The sequence below is a fragment of the Thunnus albacares genome, chromosome 3 (genome assembly GCF_914725855.1).
Source record: "Thunnus albacares chromosome 3, fThuAlb1.1, whole genome shotgun sequence".
Classification (NCBI taxonomy): Eukaryota; Metazoa; Chordata; class Actinopteri; order Scombriformes; family Scombridae; genus Thunnus; species Thunnus albacares.
This window is the reverse complement of record NC_058108.1, coordinates 3,742,216-3,760,687: the sequence shown is the minus strand read 5'-3', so window position 1 is coordinate 3,760,687 and position 18,472 is coordinate 3,742,216. Positions and strand designations below refer to the sequence as shown.

Sequence of the window (18,472 nt, the reverse complement as noted above, 5' to 3'; positions counted from 1 at the left end):
ACTTACAGGTGTGATTCTCTACGTAACAGAAAATTGAGAGCTGGTGGCAAGTATTTAGGTGACCGACTTCACCTATTTGGCCCACATGTTGCAGCTGCATGAAGGTGTCATTTTTGGTTAAAGCTATGTTGCACGTAAACCATCACGGCTCAGAATGAGAACAAATTTGTGTAATATACAAAAAAAATGGGACATAAATGGTAAAGTATTACGGTGCTATGTGTCTGCCTATGCAGATAGAGGTTTGTTATGTTTATCTATAGAGATACAGTATATAAATAGATGTGGTCAGAAGCTGTACTCACAAGTGCAGTCTGCTGCCATTTTGATGATGCTAGACAATAAAAAAGCAAATGCTGCTTCATGTATGCCTGGGCAACTTTTAACTTCAGGCAGTTAACCTTCTGTTTTTCTACACAGCCAGACAGGTAAGCTGTTACACACAGACTGCAACTTAATACATGCAATAATTTGTAGTAGCTCCAGCAGAGCTACTTTTTTTTTTAAGAAAAAGCCTCAACCCTATTTCCTCCATTTTTTCATGTCAAAGCAGTTATCGTGGGGGATTTCTGATGTTTCTGATGTTCTGCTCTGTATTTCATGTAGGCATACCTTTAGCCATTTGCATCTTCCAATGATAGGTTATGTATATGCAGTAATTTCTCAAAAAGCCCTTAAATGTGGAAAAGATATTGCATCAGTTAAGGAAAATCTCCACAACCTGGTTAGATTTTTATAATTATTTCACCTCTCCTCCACAGACATTTTGGCAAGCAACCATTTCAGTGATATTAAAAAGACAAAGGTTTCATTATTAAATGTGGACAGAAGAATTTAGGCAAATTACTAATTAATTTACCTAAATTAGATGAAGGAAAGTTCTTCAGTGTTACTTTACCTAATCAGGTGAGGTTGATCTAAAAAAAAAAAAAACATACCTTTTGGTGGGTGTCATTTTACTGTAATATAATACACCTGAACATTTGGAGGTAGTCATTTAACTTGATGCTGAAAAGGTATTCGACTAAATGGAGTGGGACTGCTCGTTTAATGGACTGGAAAGGTTCAGATTTAGAAGACCATTCACTTGAATAAGGAATGCATCTCCCACAGAGACTTGGCTATCCCCACATGCAATTAATATTTACCATTGTGATCAAGCCATTGGCAAAAACATTCAAAAGGAAGAACAAGAGAAATAAAACACTGCAGACAAAATATGGTTAGGGTTATTGTTGTGCAAACTTGATTGTCGAGTCGACGAATTATATTGAGAGACAGCTGCACTGCAGACCCTGATACCACACAGGCTTTACTAACCTGTTCCTAATCTGTTTGACTTCAAACAAGCATAATTATTTTTATTTCATTTTATTTTATTTCTCAAGCACAGAAAAACAACAACAGATAATGACAGTAATGGCATGACATTGAAGTCGGCTTACAAAAAAAAAAGAAAAAACAAAACAAAACAAAACAAAAAGACATGAGCGAAATGCAAAAAAATAGACAAAATAATAACATAAAATAACTTTGCATATACAAATCTAATTAAATAAATACAAAGAAATGGTTAAGGTTGTAGGCAATGAGGTTTCATGGTGACAAGTGTATCTAAGTCTTAACTGGTGATGATTCTTGCATCACACATTAGGTGCGGAAGACAAAGAACAGTTTAGAGATTTTAAGAGCAGTAGGCAGCAGTAATTTTTTTCTAATTTAACCTCCATTTAACATGGAAGCCTCTTGAGATACATTTTTTTTTACAATGCAGACCTGGCCGTAATGCTGTCTGTTAAACAGGACAAGAACTACAAGCTAGCAGCTGGACAGCTGGTGAGAGCTGCTGTTCTGGATGAAAAACCGACGTAAGAACAAGTCAGAGTGGCTAAATAAAGACTGAGCCTCCATCAAAACTCTCAGCTCTATGGTTTTCTAAATTACAGATGGAAGTAGTTTTCACAATTTACATCCAGCCCAATAATTATCACTTTTCAGTAAGATAACCATACAAGCATGGCAGTGTATTCAGGCAAGCATTACAGCTGTGTTCATAAAATGAATGAAGAAATTAGCGTCTGCTGCAGTGAAGTTGTTACATCATCCTCCTCTGAGGGACTTTCCAGCTTGCATTACAGAGACACCATCTTTTCACAGATCCAGAAGTTTTGATCTTTACATGGTATATCATTCCAGCTGTTTTCCTTGTCATGGAACCTTATTTCTACACAGTCTTCAGTTTTGCCTTCATATCCGTTGGGTTCCCCAGGGCTCCAGTAGCTGAAACCCAAAAACAAATAATCTTAGTAACAACAACAACAACAACAACAACAACAACAACAACAACAACAAAAACAAAACAATTCAAACATTTGATAGACAGCAACATGCTAAAACATGGTCAGGTTTAAACTGCAATATTCAAAAGTCTCATGTGATTCATTACAGATTAATTTATTAATCTAGCATAAACATATATTTTTTTAAAAAGAGTAATGTGTGAACCTTTTGGTCAGCTGAGTCCCATCCACCCATTTCCATATGGTCTCTCTCTTAGTCAGTCCGATCCATGTGAGCTTGTGGAATTTTCTTGTGAAATCCTTGTTAACAGAGAAAAACAGTAATCAATAGAAATGGAAATGATTTCCATTCATCTTCCACCTCAGCGAACTCACCTCCAGTACATTTTCCACTCTTTCTGTCATTACATCTCTCAGCCACAAACCACAAATTCATACACTCAAAAGGACACACACACACACACACACACACACACACACACACTCACACACAGTCATGTTTCCATCACTTCAGAGGACATTGCATTGACTTACATTCATTTCCTGCAGACTTACACTAACTCTAACCACAACCACCACTTGCACACACACAGACCTGCTCTTCTTTGCTGTTGATAATCACCAGGTCTGCATCTCTTTGGTGACAGTCATCTCTACTCTCTTGCCAGGTTTTCTTGATAGAGGAAATGTAATAGAGACTAGGATGGAAATACACCCACCCTTCTTTGAAATAGTGATCTGTTTAGAATAATAATATAAAAAGAAGCATAATATCTCAGAAATCATCAAATAAGAAAAATAAAAAAGGCTATAGAGCCTGAAGTGTGTCACTAGAATAATTTAGAATTTAACAGTGTTTAAGTATAACCTGTTAATAAATTACCAGACTTTGTTATTATAGTTATCATAAATTAATGAATAAGAATAAAAATGTAATTATGCATTTTTAAACTCAAAGTTAAAAAAGATCATTACAGCTGCCACTAATAAATCTTTGTCCTTATTCTGTCTTTAAATTACGAATTAATATTGAACTTTAATGTGGAATAGAAAAAATAATTTTAAAAAGCTTTGTAAATGTAACTTTTGTAATTCCATTTATTAATGTCTATGCTCATCACATCCCATCTTACATAGTTTCCTGCTTTTACATTTTGTGAGTGCTTTAATTTAAAGTAAGATGTGTGTGTGTTTTCCTCTTACGTATTGTAAATGATACCCAGATTTACCCACAGTTGCACTTACTGCCCCTTTGGATGAAATCCCTCATTACTGGTATGACTAGTTTTATCCTCAAACTTACCAAAGTCAATCAGTTTTCTCTTCAGCTCATCAGTCTCTTCAGTCAGGTTTTTGCAATTGGCCTCAGTACCTGTTGTCTTACTACCTGAACTGTCTGAAAGAGCAGAAAGACTTCAGTGAGAGTTTTTGTGTCAAACATTACATCTCATTTAGTTTACCATTTTGTTCAAAGTGACTTATTTCACAAACGAACACACTGGGAAGGATTGAGAAGAAAGGAGGAGCTCTGGGATCAAACCAAGATGCTATAAAATCTGTAACTGAATACACTGAACTATAAGCAAGTTTGAAATTTGTGACTTAGGTTTCATTTTGTTTTATGGGCATCCCCTTGCTTAGTCTGTAAGTATCACATTAGCTGTCTTGTGCTGTTTGTGATTGTTTCTGTTTCTGTTCTGTTTCTAAACCTCTCCAAACTTTCGAAAAGTGTCTCGTCTGAATTTCTTTCAACCAGAAATTCTCCTGCAATAACCGACATGGATCAGAAACTGCAATTTAACTGAATGTTAATGAATTGGACAGAAATGATGAGTGAGCCTGAGAACACAAACACAGAAATACCGTTAAACTTATCATTAATTAAACAATCTATACTCAGATGAAATATCTAGACAAAAACATACTTTGAAACCACTCAGATTAAGTACTGTACAAACTGTGGTGCATGAGATTTTAAAACAACAATTAAAGACAATTTTAAACAACTCACAGAGAGCCAGACGCAGTGAAATGTTGAGAGCAGCTTGTAAGATACACAGGAGTCCAAAGCTCACAGCAACAAGTCTGTACAGTTTTCTCCCTTTGTGCAGAAATCACAAAGACAAACAGACATGAACACAGAATAATTATCAGGTGCCCAGCAGCCTGGTTTATAGTTATTAACATTAATTACTTTAAAACTTGACACACTGACTAATCTGGAGCAAGATATAAAAAAGACCCGTTCTGGGTTTATCCTAATAACTCTATAAAAGTGCTTATTGCTTGGGTTTCCAATAAATAAAAGAATAATAGTGGTAATGAAAAATGTACCTAAACAAGAATGGTTTCCTTTCAGTAATTTATAAGTATAAGCAAGTATAAGGCTTGTTATTCTATATTTTTTATTACTGTCAAAAAATCCATGAAGAGACCAAAAATAACAATCGGTTATTTACTCTTTACCCTGACTGTGGCTCTCAGAGGACAGTAAGATATCAGGCTTTGGCTTCACAGAAAATACTTGTTAATAAGATCGGTTCATTGTTGATTTTGCTTTTTAAAATGTTAGTAAAATTAGTAAAATGTAGAACATTGCCAGCCTCATACTTTAAATTGTGCACTTATGACAGATAAGTGATTGTTGATATTGTATGTGCTCCATCATTTTTAAATATCCATCCACTGGCTTAACATGAAGACTTGATGTGGACTAACAGCCACATAAATCTTTTCCAGAGTTGTGAAATTCAGTGTTTACTGAATTTGAGTATGTGGTCAGACCAAAGTCAGGTTAATGTTTCCTAAATAATTTTGTCTGCTTTTTTAGAGAGACGTCTTTCAGTTTAACATGTGTTCTAACAATTAATAAGTAAAACATCATGTTACATAAATTAAAACAAGTCTAACATGAACATTGCATATAAATTGTCTACAGAACTGCATAAATGGCTCACTTATACAATTAAGTACTGAGAAAAATATTTTTTCTCAGCTTTTTTACACAGGATTTTTTTTCTCATATACGTGACCTTTTTAAAAAATAATTGTATCCAGCTTGCGTTTTTCAAATATTTGAATTAAAGGATTTCCGTCTCACCAGATGCTGCAGAAGTCATTTTACCGTGTTCACCAGAGCGGCTGTTTGAGGCAAGACCTCTGGCAGAAGCATCGGGGAGGTTTACATAGTCCATAGTGATCTCAGACTGCTCTTTATGAACAACCCTCATCGTATGTTATCCACTTCAGAGTTACAGTGGTGGTGGTGGTGATTTTATTTCCTAAGAATGACTCTGATGTGTGATCAACTTCTTCTTTCATATTTTTCTCTTTTTCTTTTGCTCTTCCTCTTTTTTCAGTGATTGTCATTTTTCCTTTGTGTGAAATACTTCTGCACGTTAGAGGTTGTACTTACTTACTTGGGGAGATTCCTGGCCTGCAAGATGATCTCAACACCTCTCTTCTTTCCTCAGCTTTACATCAGGGGTTCATTAGCCTCCAGCAGCTGAAGCAAACTCTCACCTTTACACCACAGTCATCTTCTCATTTTCTTTTTAATATTACACAAATGTTATACCTGAAAACATTCCTGAATTACTATCTAATACCGTATGAGCCTTCAGTTCATGAAAATGTATTTAAATAAAAATGTTATCTGACACAGCGTAAACTAAAACGAAATGGTTCACATTAATTATAGACCAACCAAGACAAAATCCACTTAATTCAAATTTACAAATGAGAATTACTAATTAAACTACATTAGTCATGAGAAGGAAACACAGTACTTAGTTTTACGTTTTACTGGAGAGAATTTATCAAGGACATTTGGAACAGTCGCATCCTCATCAATAAATCTGTCTTAATATATTAAACAATGTAATTTGGGCCTATGTGAGCCATTTGGATTAAAAAAAGGTAATAATCCAGTTTTCTATAGTCATACAGTCATATGACAACAGAACCACAGTAATGTGCTTTGTTGAAACACTAAATATGAACGTTGGTGGAGCTTGAAGTGACAAAGCCAAATTTCCATAATTGCAGCCAAAGCTGTGATCTGAACTGTTTCCTAACACAAAGCAGAAGTTTGCCATGTTCACAACAAAGTGCATTAAAAAAATCAACCTTTTCAAAAGCTTATCTCAGATGACAGTTATCAGTTGATGCCAGATCCATTTTTGCCAGATCTGATCTCTTCACCAACGCTTTTCCTTCCAAGCTTTTGTCCCTTGTCACTGTCAGGAATTAACACAAAGACTTGCAATTTAGGAGAAAAAAGAGGAGGAAGTTAGACATCTGGCTAACTAAGGAAGTGAAATCATAATGAATATAAAGCATGTGAGACCTCGAGACATACTTAGCTCATCAAACCTTTAACGTATCTAACAAGGAGCAGGCAGGAGCAAAACACACATGCACACACATGTCTGTCAGCTGTACAAATATGGTAGTTTCATCTAAGCTGATATATACTGTTGTTTTCTCACACCTACTGAGGTCAGATGTATAAACAAAGCATGTGTAAAAAAAAACCATGCAGACGTCATTTTCCACACTTACACTGGCCATGCGTATGCAAGCCAAAGATGATGAAATGGAAATACGGATGTAATCTAATAATGAAACACTGTTGGTTTATGGTATCAGCCAGTTTCACTGATAGTGGAGAATGGCTGTTTGCAGTTTAAAATGCCAATCAAATGCTAATTTATATCAAATGGGATAAATTAATTTTCTCTGCTCAATTGTATTCTCTTTTTTTATTAGAGGCATCATTTTATTAGCCTGTTGTTATGTTATTTAAGTTAATCCTTGACTTTGAAGCACTTTGTAAAGTCTGGATATTAGAACTATAAACTAAATAATCAATTGCGTTTTGACATTTGATGTTGAAAACTAAGATATCACCCCCAATCATTGTTTATAGGGTGATGAATTAAAGATAATACAGCTGATATTAATAACAGTAATACACAATGGTTGCATTTAGTGTATGTAATGACAGCTGCTGTATGTAATGACAGCTGCTGTGGCACTGTTGTAGAAACTCATTGATGCAACAAAATCATCCCTATGCTCTTTTTTTTATGTATAGTTCTAAAGACCAGTGGAGTAGACAAAATATTGATATGCAAACAGCTATTTAAAAACCTGTGTACACTCATTTTTGGCTAACATTGAGAGTGCAAATCACTATAATTCACATATTGTGAGATTATACCTTTGTGTATGGACGGCTTTTAAATGTGTGTGCATATCTCAGCTTTATGTGTGAATCTATGCATCTGGTCCCTCCTTTCTGAGGTGCAACACTGGTTCTGAGTTGACCAATTTGCCTGTACATTTCATCAACCGCAACATATACCATTAAGCAACTAGTTTTCATCATCTCTGAGTTCATAGTTCTGCACCCTTGCTCATAACTGCTTTTGTTTCATTTTTTTTTGGATTATTTTAATACAAAAATATACTGTGTATAAAAAGAAACTACAAGAACCACAGTGAAATCATCTTAAGCTGCCCAATAGTCACTGGCACATTCTCCTGCCATGTATAAGATTATTTCTGACTGGATTGTTGTTCTGATTTTGTACATCAGTCCACTAGCTGGACTACAGTAACAAAGAAGACTCTTTCCACATCTATTGTCCTTTTAATTACTTTGATTACTTTTATTCCAGGGCTGCATGAAGATGACTCGTAAGGCAATTCTGAGACAAATGCGGCATATTCGAATATAACTTCATAGGTAAAAGGGAAATGACATGCATTAAAGGTTTTAAGTTTCAAACAACTCCTCAACAAGAAAATTAAACAGCTTATTCTTTCAGTTTTTCAAGTGGTTCATGTGTGTCACAAGTTGTATTTCCACATAGTTGTTTCTTCCCCTATTTTAACCACTTTTAAATTAGGTAACCATGTCGTAACGAGTGTGTCAGCTCACTCTTGGAGAAAGACACTAAAAGAGAGAACACACAGTTTACTGATCAACTTGATTTCTCACCAGATATTAAGGCAACCGAGGCGATGCAGGACATAGAGATGCCGGATTATATTAATGAGCGACCAAGACATGAGGAGGAGGACAGAGGGGAAACAAATCAATCAGGTAATAACAATTATTGTATTATATACTTATTGTATATGTACTACAACTGAATTTCATTGTGCAATAATGTATTGCATGATGACAATAAAATTAACCTCAAACCTTCAAACAGCACATATGGATATTTGTACTTGTACAAATACTGTACTGGTGTTTAAAGTAGCCTGTTTATATACTACTAATGTGTGACTACAAATATCTTTTGAGATAAATGTAATACCTTAATAGGTTATATGTCAACATAATGAGGAAGCATTTTTAATAAACTTGTCAGTAAAGTCATAAAATATTGATACGGAGTGTATCCCCAAAAAACATGTTTTCAGTACATGCTCATAGCAAACAAAGCACTTTGTTAATGTTGGGGAAAGATTGTGGTCTTGGTTAAACACTGAAAAAGTCAATGCTAACTTGACACACAAGATTGGACATGTTTACTTCATTAACATTTAACTAAAAACCACAATCTTTCCCTAACATTAACAGATGTTTCTTTGTTGCCTAAACCTAATGTTAATGCGGGGCTCAAGATTAGAACTGCAACAATTAGTCAATTTATCAATTAGTGGATCAACAGAAAATTAATCACCAACTATTTTGATGATCGGTTAATCAATTTGGGTCATTTTTAAAGAAGAAATATCCACATTCTCCGATTCCAGCCTCTCAAAGGTGAATATTTTCTGGTTTATTTAGTATTCTATGATAGTAAACTGAACATCTGTAGGTTATAGACTGTTGGGACCAACGTTTGCGATATAGGTAGGCATTTGAAGATATCACCTTGGGCTTTGGGATGTTTGAAAAATAACTTAATCACATTAACTCACTAACTGAAATTGTCTGCTCATTATTCAACAAACCTGTTTCGACACAGTACTTTTGTCAGGGTATATATTTTTGTAGGTTTGACCACAGACCATGTAATGATAAAACTGTGCTCAAGTTAATTCCTCTTAGAATCCACAATATCGCCGAGAAGAAGGTCAGTGACAAATTTCAGGTTAGTCAAATTTATCTGGAAGACAAAACAAATGCAAATGGAAAAATTAATACCCCAAACTATCTATTATGAACATCCATCACAGTTTACAGAGCGACCTAATGGTTTAACTTTGAACTACTTGCTATTTTTTGGGCACACACAGTCTCCCTGTGCAAAGAGAGAATCTTCAAACATGGTGCACTTGTGCTTTTACCACCAAATAAAGTGACTTTCTTGCCCCACTGGACTTAATATAAGCAATTATCAGCATGTTCCCAGATCATAGTAATGACGCTGGACAGAACAATGTAATCATAACACCATAATATCATAATACTAATAATGACACTGTAGAAACTATGATGTAACCCGTGTTGAAATAAAATGTAATTATCCTTTAAACAACCATTATGATGTCAACATTTTAATGATTGCTTGTAGTGTTAAAAAGCTTACATGAAAAACTTTACATACTAAAAGTTAACACATTAAAGAAAAAGCATAAGAATAGCTGTTTCTCCATTTCTGATACATCAAGAATACATTACAGCCTCAAAGAGCTGCTACTGTGGTTATAGATTTTTATCTTTGTTTGCTATGTGTGTTGTTTTAGCAGAGAGAAGACCCTGCCAGCTGCTTCTCCTAAGCTTTGGCCTTCTGTGTATTATACAAGTCGCTCTCAATATTTCCCTACGCCTCACATGTGAGTATGTATGTCAAAAACATGGTATTGTATAACTTAAAATGCGCTAAGACAGTTGCATAGACCACACCACAATATTGCAAATGCAGGGCCTCTTTGTGGTGTAATTCCACATGTTGCTGTCAAACAAACCATGAAAAATGTAGTTTTTTAAAAAAAAATTTAACTACAAAACATAACTTGAGTTTAACATTTTTAATGTTTCTATACTATCAGCGAACTCAAGCAAGGAATCAACTTTCTCGGACTGCAACAAAACTCATTTTGGTGACCACAACAAGGTGAAGGAGGTGCAGATTAATTGTGAGCAAATGATGACTAATAATTGCAACAAATTACAAGAAAGATTCAACGCCTTGACCAGAGACAGAGACCTGCTTCAAAACAGAAACAGTGAGCTCACCAACAAGATAAAGGATGTGGAGGAGGAGAGGGACAGACTGACCATGAGGCTGAGAGGTGAGAAGAAATAAGGCAGTAAAGTCTTCTGACCTTTACATCAGTTCCTCGTTCATTCTGATAAAGTATCTATGCAGCATTAGACAGATACATTCATAATTGTTATTATTTAGCATTTTTGAACATCTTAATTGATACTGCAAGTGGCCATTTTTCTGGTATTTTTGTACTGCACCTTCCTGTGATCTCTCTACCTATTTTCTATTGATGAAATTTGACTGTTTCTTCTTTGTGTGTTTGTTGACTTCTCATGATAACATCAAGGTGCTTCTTTTGGTTACCAGAAAAAAACATTGCCTCTTCTGCGAGAGTTAAAAGGAATCAACTCTTGGTCATCACATTTATTTTTTTAAATAACCTATACAATTTAGAGCAGTAAACAGGGAGTTAGACGATTCTGTGGTCTAATCAACCCCAAACATAAATAATATCACAATGTAGGATAACATACTGTACATTTCTTTGTCTGTGTTGATTTACTGGCAAAAAAATTACAATGCATTTATTCATGCATAGTCCATATAACATAATGTATAAAACACAAAATATTTCCTTACTAGATGTAATAACACTACTTAATGGTAATTCCCATATTTTTTGTTACCATCAAATGTGGAAGCTGAATTGTAACAAAGGAAGGAATTACAACTTCAATACTTTCTATATACTAAGTTTGAGGTTTGAGAAAAAGAATTTGAGGTATTTAAAGGAAAACATTTTGATTTTGCAATTTATTTTTTATTTATTATTATTAAAGATACAGCAGTGCAGTCTGTGAGACCCCAAACAATGAGGAAGTAAAGCCAATGTCAACAAAACACAAGGATTAATGCATCTTTGTAATTGATTGACTGTACACCGGTGGTTAATATTCTGTTATGTGTTTTATCATCTAACGGAACAGACTTGGTAGAAATGGAATATAATATTCATGAGTGTGTGTTAATTAGTGTATAATCACCTGAAAATAAATAAAAATCGTTGTGTTTTTGTTACCTTAGAATGAGTCCTTTATATCTACATAGGTAGACAGAGGTCCTCTTCCACAGAGGCTGCCAAGTTGCATCACCATGTTTCAACACTGGCTCTAGAGGGGGCCTGTCACATTTTTCGCAAGTTTCGCGGCCACCGAAGGTTCTCATACATGCTTGGGAGGGGATGGGGGTATTCAGTTTGTTGCAATCTGCAACCTCACCACTAGATGCCACTGAATCCTACACACTGGTCCTTTACATTAATTAATTGTAAAAGTTGGAGTCATATTTGTAGTTACAGCTTCCCATCCTAACGCCTCAGAGTCTAATCTGTGACGTGTCGTTTTTTTTATTTTGTCCTCCAGAGCAGGACTGTGTCAGGACTGTGCCGATGCGCTCTCCTCAGCTTTCATGTGTGAGTATCCCAGAGGAGTTTATCTTAGCTCTGTTTGTTACTTTCTCTGCCGTAGTTTGACAGTTGCCCAGTGATTTAGTTAGATGGCTGTAGCATTTTTTTGTTTTGCCAAGGGAATAAATCTCCTCAACTGTTTCTTCACTGTCCTGCCTCTCATTTGCACTTGTCCTCACTGAATTCTGACAGAGCTGCGTGGTTGTGTGTCTTCTCAGCAGTGTCCTGAAGGATGGAGGGAGATCAACTCCATATGTTACTTTCTCTCCAGCGAGAGTAAGACATGGAAAGAAAGCAGAAAGTACTGTCAGAATAAAAGTGCTGACTTGGTGGTGATCAACAGCGAACAGGAACAGGTCAAGCACAATGAATCTGCATTTGTGTGTATTTGTGTGTGCTTGTGTGTTTGCCATTCTTGATATGCTAAAGTCAAGTAACATTCTCTCAACAGAAGGAACTGTACCGTCTGGATGGGGATAATTATCTTCTGTTCTGGATTGGTCTGCGTTACACAGCTGGGACCTTTAAATGGGTGGATGGATCTGCCCTGACCAAACCGTAAGGCCTTCAGAATAACCCAGATTTTTTCATTTAGTAATGCAAAAAGGACCCCAGTATCACAGAAAGAAATGCTTTTTAGCCAGGTCTACATGTATCAGTGCTTGGCTCTAGAGATGTTCACAGGACCCAATCTGAAAAAGGACCCAATTTGAAATGTAATCAACCTGAATACTCCCAATTAGCAAAAGAACACAAAGAGTGGCAGTGGCATGATCTGCCCCCAAATACAACATGTTCTCACTCCCAACTCGTCACATATCGGAGCTTGGTCAGGACCCCCTGGTGTCACTTTTTAATGCACTGGGTACCCCTTTAGCATCATTTTTCAATGCGCAGTATCACGGTAAAAAATAACTGTTAAAAAATAATTATATTTTATGGTGTGACAACACGGTGGTTAAGGTCTGGTTGGGTTTAGGCACAAAAACCACTTGGTTAGGTTTAGGGAGAGATCATGGTTTGGGTTAAAATAAAAAATAAAATAAAAACAGCAAGGTGGTCTCGAACTGTGCTCTGTGCTGACTCTGTGCTGATTTCCAACTTTCTGCCCACAACGTCGCAAGTCATCCACCAACCCCTCCACCTCCTAATAAGAAAGTCAGCTTATATAGATGTCATGTGAAGTACCTCACTTCAGAAATGTATCTGTGGTTTGCAGAACCATACAATGCCAACATTTTATTCTGGCGACCAGGCTGAAACCTGTCACCTTATATAGACATCATCGGTCTCATGGTGACTATTTCAGACGTTGTGGGAGTTCAGCAGAGGTCTATCAGACTACCCTGCACATTAAAAAATGGTGCTAAAGGGGTATCCAATGCGTTAAAAAGTGACGCCACGGGGTCCTGACCAAGCTTCGATATGTGACGAGTTGGGAGAGAGAACGGGCTGTCAAATAACATGCAGCCTTGGTTGAAAGGAGTAGCAATTCATGTAATTTTCATGTAAAAAACCTGCATTTTTCTTCTACGGTGCCTATGACCACTACCTGATTGGAGAGGATAGCGAGTCCACAACATTACAACAGAACTCTACACAATAAGGCATGGGGTCATCCAAATTATAATTAGCCTGAATATAATTTGGACTTGAGTCTGGTCTTGGTTATTAAGAACCAAATGAATCTGTAAGGACCAGGCAGGCACAAAAGGTTTGATTCTTTTATTAACATTGTTGATCCAATATGATATCATGATTATTGTGTCAGTCCTGACATATTGGCAAAAGTGTTAATACTGCCATAGGTGATTACTCATTTCAGTTTGTGGAAGGAGAAATACATGTATATGTAAACATCCTGTAAACCTGGCTTATTGGTTGCAAATACCTGTGGGTTTCATACTGTTCAGCTCAATTATTCAGCATGAATATTTAAACTGCATCTCTCTGCTCTCATCATTGTATACTATCCTTCAGATTTTGGCAGAGAGGCCAGCCGGATCATGGTGGACCCAACAACAGAGAGGACTGTGTGGAGATGTATCACTTCAACCCAGTGCTGGCCAGCTGGAATGACGCCCCCTGTGGACAAAAGCGGCGCTGGTTGTGTGAAAGAGATCCATGTACCGATTCATAGTAGACGCTCACATTTTAGAAAGTCTGAATAAAAGCTGATGCAACAATGCATAATAACATCAGTGAAAACTTAAATATGAAGGAATAAAATAAGCAAATCTCGTTGAGAATAAAAAAACAGCAATGAATTTGAGGTAATGTGAACACAGTTACAGCTACTTTGTGCAACTGATAAATATATAAATAAATGTATGTTAAAGAGACATCTACTCTATTTAGTAGCTTGTTTAGCATTAAGTTAGCACTGTCTTGGCAATTTTAGCTGAAACTTGGAGATACAGCGTATCTTCCTGTCTTTTATTTTTTGTCTGGAGCCACCGTCTTTTCACAGATCCAAAATCTTTGAAAGTCACAACATTCATCATTCCAGCTGTTTTCCTTTCATAGTGCTTTATTTCTGTGCAGTCTTCATCTCCGCCACCTGGCATACCATTAGTCTTGGACATAATATGCACACATGCACCTTTGACCTGTGCAGGTTTTCCATATTTATGGAAGTGCAATACTTCACTGAAGTATCAGAAATTAAAGGCAAAAACGTATCCTTTCTTTCATTGGTCCGACCCAACTTAATTGAACTCCAGGTGTAAAAGTGACCAAAATCGCCCAGTACTGTGCTGTAACAGCTTTCATCTGTGCTTAATATATTTGTATGAAAAAGTATTAAAATTCCAGCAATAGTGACAACAAGACAGTCTGTATTGTTATGTCTCTAGTCTAAGGGAAACTTGGACACAGCATGCTTAGAACGTCCGCTTATTTCAATCTCAAGAATGGTCAGCACAACAACTATCAAAGTTTACAGTGTAGCAGTTTATTTGCAAACGCTTCAGAGTTGAGCAATGACCAAAACAACAAACAAAAAATCCAAAGTTGAAACAAAAAAAGCAAAGCTCTAACCTAACTCCTAATTGAAAAACAGGAGAAAAATGATTTACAAAAAAGAAAAGGGCTTCTCACTCCCACTGACTGTGACTGCTACCTTGGTTTTAAATATTTACATTGTACAATGATTTAAATATCTGATGGTAGGAAAGTTGCCTAACACACTTAGCTTACATCTGTAAGTCCAAAACCTACTCAAATACACTTGACTAATACACAACTCAGAGATTTAGCAGGAGGGCCTCCATTGTGGGGAATAGGAGGGACAGGTGTGGAAGCATCAGCTGGTGTTTAAATCATCTGCGTTTGCCAATAGGCCAGCAGCTATCCTGCCACCTGAGCCAATCAGGGAGCACCACCTGCAACTCATCACACACACTAAATGCACACACTAAAGAGAGAGAGAGAGAGAGCAGTTAATACAGTAGCAAAACAAATAAATGACCAAGGGTCATAACAGTATCAGCATAGTAATGGGCTCTTCTCCAGCTCTAGTCTATCATATGACGTGATATGTGTGTAGAACTGTGAACCATAACAAATTGTCTGCAGTCAGACACTGCAGTGACAGAGAAAACTCTTCTCTCTACAGTTGATTGTTTTTGGGAATGTGACACACAGCATCCACCAAATTTTACTGAGTGACTGAGTGAGTGATTACACATGACAGTTTCTCAGCTAAAAGAAATTTGTCAAATTTGTGGGCCTGAGACTGAGACATCCTTACTTTTAGTCACTGTGATTAAAGCTCAAAAAATTCTGGATATATTTCCCATAATGCAACTAAACAGAGTGAGTGGATACATTGTGAAAGTGCACTAATAGAAGCAACGCAGCAGCAGCAGCAGCAGCAGCAATGCTCAAACCTTGTGGTCAGTGGACTCCTATCCACCCGTTTCCATGTCCCTTCTGTCTCGCTGTCAGTCAGTCCAAACCACAGGAGTCATTTGAATCATCTTGCGAAGTCCTTGTTTACAGAGAGAAACATTCATCAACACAACATAACTACAATGTAAACAACTGCATCTTTTTTTCTTTAAACCAAGTCTTCCATATTAGTTAACACAGAAAAACAGGACTCCCCCAGAAAGTGCAATGATCCTATAGGTTTATGTTATGGCCACCAGTTTCAATTATTTTAACTTTGTTTCTTTGAAATCATGTTTTGTCCATCAGTTTGGAATGCGGATGGCTCCAAATCTTACAATACCCATGAGCCTTTGCCGCTGTTGTTATGGACAACAAGCATGGTCAATCAGTGGTGAGAATCAGAGTGGTAGCAAATTCAAAATGCTTTGTTGAATTTATGAACAAAACACAGCACCATAGTTGCCGAATTAATCCAAAATTGACCCAGAATCCAGAAGTAAATTGATTTAAGCTGCAGATGTGTTAGAGGAGAGAGTTCCAGAGGTCCTGAGTGGTGGAGACAGGAAATTGGCATCAGAGGAGCAATGGCTGTGGGAGAGAGTGTGGTGGTGGAGCAGGTCACTAAGGTAGAAGGGGGCCTGGTTATGGAGGGCTTTGTGAGTGAGAAGAAGAACTTTAAATTGGATCCATTGTAGGACAGGGAGCCAGTAGACATTCTGGAGGACAGGGCTGATGTGGGCACGGGAGCAGCAGTGGGCGAGCAGGTGAGCAGAAGAGTTCTGGATGTACTGGAGTTAGTTAGAACTTTTGATGATGAGCCATAAAAAATGCTGTTGGAGTAGTCAATTCTCGATGTTATGAAGGCTTGGATCAAAGTAGCAGTAGAGAAGCAGTAGAGATCGAGAGTGATGGGTGGAGATGAACTATGTTTTTTAGGTGGAAAAAGACAGTTCTGGTAATTTGTTTGACGTGGTGTTCAAAGGAGAGGTTGCTGTCAAAAATGACTCAGAGGTTGCAGATGTGTGGGGAGGGAGACAGAGTGGAGTTGAGGCAGAGGTTAAGGAAGAAGTTGTGAATGGTTTTAGTGAGGGATTTGGGACTGATGATGATCATATCTGATTTATCACAGTTTAATTTGAGGAAGTTGGCTTGCATCCATGATTTAATTTCATTGAGGCAGTTGGTCAGTGAGTTCCTGCAATGATGGATTTAGTGGAGATGTAGAGCTGGACATCATCAGCGTAGCAGTGGAAGTGGAGACCATGATGACGTATGGTCATCATGGTCTTCAGGGGGGAGCATGTAGAGGATGAAGAGGAGAGGACCAAGCCCTGGGGGACACCCTGGAAAAGAGGACAAATGGAGGAGGTGCAGTTGTTGATGTTGATGAATTGTTGTCTGTTTGTGAGATATGACTTTAGCCAGGAGAGGGCAGATGGGTGACGTTTGTGAAGTGGAGTAGGATGAGAATGCTGAGGTGACTAGAGTCTGAGGAGAGGAGAAGGTCTTGGTGACTTTGAGGAGGGCTATTTCAGTGCTGTGCTGTGAGCAGAAACTGGATTGAAATGGTTTAAACTGGTCGTTGGAGATGAGGTGGGCTTTGAGTTTGGAGGCATCAATATGTTCCAGTATTTTTGACAGAGAGGGGAGATTGGAGATGGGCCAGATATCCTTGCTGAGGATATCAGGGTTGAGTCCAGGTTTTTTGACGATGGGCGTGACAGCTGCCAGTTTGAGTGTTTGGGGAATTGAACCTGAGCTAAAGTAGGAGTTAATGATTTCTGTGATGAGTGAGGAGATACCTGTTAGGCAATCCTTGACAAGATTGGATGGGATGGGATCCAGAATATAAATGGAGCTTCTCATTCTGGCCATAAAGTTGGACAGCTCCAATGGAGACACAAAGGAGAACTGAGACAGGGGCTGAGTGGTATGGGGGGGAGGCATGTGGGGAGGTGGAGAGGGCAGAGGGTGGGTGTGGTCAGGTTGCTGTAGATGGTGTCAATTTTTGACTGGAAAAATGAAAGGAAAATGTTGCACTTTTGAACTGTGAATCATTTGGAGGTCATTTCTCTCTTCGCTCACATTCTTAAATCTTTTCTGGAGTTGGTTTTGTTCTTCAGCCAGATTGTTGTATCTGGTCTGTAGCTGATCTAGTTCTTTCGTTGTAACTGATCTGTAAGTCATTTCTTTCTCTGGTCACGTTGTTGTAACTGTTGTGTAACAGGGCCATCTCCATTTTCCTCTCAGAGATTCCCTTGGTAACTGTGTTTGGTGCATAAACAATGAGGAAACGAGGAAATGAGGAAAAATTGTTAACCATCATCACCTCCAGTCTTTGAGCAGCATGTGAATTAAGTACTCACACAGGAAAACCAGAACTACAAGTCCAGTCAGGAGGAGAAGACACAGCAGACCCAGAAACACTGAAGCACCTCTGCAGAAATTCTTCCTTTCTTCTCTTCTCAATGGGAAGTCAAGCACATCAGTCCTGGCCCAGTCATCTTAAACACTATTTACATTATCCATAGCACTGACCATGTGCCTATAGCAGTAGACCTAACAGTGTCTCTTATAAAAATCCATTATATCCTCTCTTGTCTGTTGTAGCCATTGCTATCTCCAAAGATTGTGTT

At 37.5% G+C, this 18,472-nt stretch overlaps 2 protein-coding genes across 3 annotated transcripts; one reads left to right on the top strand and one right to left on the bottom strand.

Moving 5' to 3' along the window:
• Nucleotides 1-2,132: 2,132 nt before the first annotated feature.
• On the bottom strand, nt 2,133-5,530 carry LOC122979504 (CD209 antigen-like protein E). Its single transcript, XM_044346998.1, has 6 exons — nt 5,401-5,530; nt 4,312-4,401; nt 3,604-3,696; nt 2,896-3,038; nt 2,506-2,600; nt 2,133-2,280 (listed from the first exon to the last, which is right to left on the bottom strand). The coding sequence occupies exons 1-6, from the start codon at nt 5,528-5,530 to the stop codon at nt 2,133-2,135; spliced, it is 699 nt and encodes a 232-aa protein (XP_044202933.1).
• A 2,738-nt stretch (nt 5,531-8,268) lies between these two features.
• On the top strand, nt 8,269-14,749 carry LOC122978838 (C-type lectin domain family 10 member A-like). 2 transcript variants are annotated; one of them, XM_044345868.1, is made up of 7 exons: nt 8,269-8,412; nt 10,011-10,100; nt 10,317-10,559; nt 11,899-11,948; nt 12,164-12,298; nt 12,394-12,500; nt 13,923-14,749. In XM_044345868.1, exons 1-7 carry the CDS (start codon nt 8,331-8,333, stop codon nt 14,080-14,082), a joined length of 867 nt encoding a protein of 288 aa, XP_044201803.1. In that variant the 5' UTR covers nt 8,269-8,330; the 3' UTR covers nt 14,083-14,749. The 2 variants fall into 2 exon arrangements, with proteins under 2 accessions (XP_044201803.1, XP_044201801.1); XM_044345866.1 differs by having other exon boundaries at nt 12,161-12,298.
• Nucleotides 14,750-18,472: the final 3,723 nt, after the last annotated feature.